Below are 1,118 nucleotides of genomic sequence, written 5' to 3' on the forward strand. Positions count from 1 at the left end.
GCCGTTCCCGCACAGGCGGAGAAGCTGAGACTGAGACGCAGGCCGAAGGCTGCTGTGACCTCGTGCCCTGGGCAGCGCGGCCCTGTGCACCCCCGCACCCCGCCCGCGTCTCTGGGCGCCCTCGGTCCCCGGGCGGAGACCAGGCCGTTTGGTCGTTTCTGGCGTCGGCCCTGCAGCGCACGCCCCCACCGCACGCCCCCACCGCACTCTGCGCGCAGCGGGCCGGGAGGAAGCAGGTTCTGCTCACCGGCTTCCTTGTGCCAGCCAAGCAGCTCCTTTCCCTTCTTGGGGAGTCTGAGCCGCAGCGGGAAGGCCCCCAGGGGCGTGGCCAGCGGCCAGCAGAGCCCTGGCCCGCAGAGAAACAAAGGGCCGCGCTGGGGGCGCACAGAGAGGACCCCCGCAGCCAGCTGCTCCCGTGGCCCAGCCCGGCCCCTGCCGGCTGCCGCCTCCAGGGGCTGGGAGCAGTGGCCCCTCGAGGCCGGTAACCACATTGGGGCCAGCTGTGGCACTGTGAGGCCTGGGCGGAGGCCAGCAGAGCCCGGGACTGTGCGGGGAGGGCTCAGGGGGCCCCATGCTGGGGGCGCAGGGAGCAACCCCACAGCCAAGTGGCCTCCAGCCGCCTGGCAGGGGCTGAGGCACAGAGGATGGAGCTGTGGGGCTCGGCCGCTGCACCCTGACCTCCCCCACCGGTGCCTGGGGATGTGAGCAAGGCCGGCGCAGGAAGGGAAGGCCTCCCGGGTTTCAGGGGTGCTGGGTGCCATCTCCTACCCGGAAAAGCCCCCCAGGAGAGACTGTTCTCCGGGAACGGCATCTCTGCTCAGGGTCCAGGGCTGCTCTGGTCACCTGGCTGGCAGGGAGGGGAGGTGCCTACAGAGGCGAGGACTGGGGGAGGAGTGGGGCTTTCTGGGGGGGCCCTCCGGCCCAGCCCTGGACAGCCAGGACGGGAAGGGCAGGGGGCAGGGCAGGAGCTGCCCCCAGAACCATTCCTGGGCCCCTTCGCAGCTTTCTGATCTCTGCTGATGTGATTAGGCCGCAGCAAGTGACCTGGCTGGGGCTGAGAGTCCAGCTGGACACCAGAGAGTGCTGACCAGCGGGCAGGGCACGGAGCGGCGGGCAGC

At 71.2% G+C, this 1,118-nt stretch overlaps 1 protein-coding gene across 1 annotated transcript in view; it reads left to right on the forward strand.

Moving 5' to 3' along the window:
• LOC101624815 overlaps positions 1–1,118 on the forward strand; it is a gene marked incomplete at its 5' end in the record, with an annotated part of 30,813 nt that overhangs the window by 20,705 nt on the left and 8,990 nt on the right. Inside the window, one exon of the mRNA XM_012732100.1 lies at positions 16–236. Within this exon, the coding sequence (XP_012587554.1) occupies positions 16–236 (221 nt within the window). The remainder of the gene's footprint in view (positions 1–15; positions 237–1,118) is intronic.

This window comes from Condylura cristata, unplaced genomic scaffold (genome assembly GCF_000260355.1).
Source record: "Condylura cristata isolate star-nosed mole 26May11 unplaced genomic scaffold, ConCri1.0 scaffold00033, whole genome shotgun sequence".
Classification (NCBI taxonomy): domain Eukaryota; kingdom Metazoa; phylum Chordata; class Mammalia; order Eulipotyphla; family Talpidae; genus Condylura; species Condylura cristata.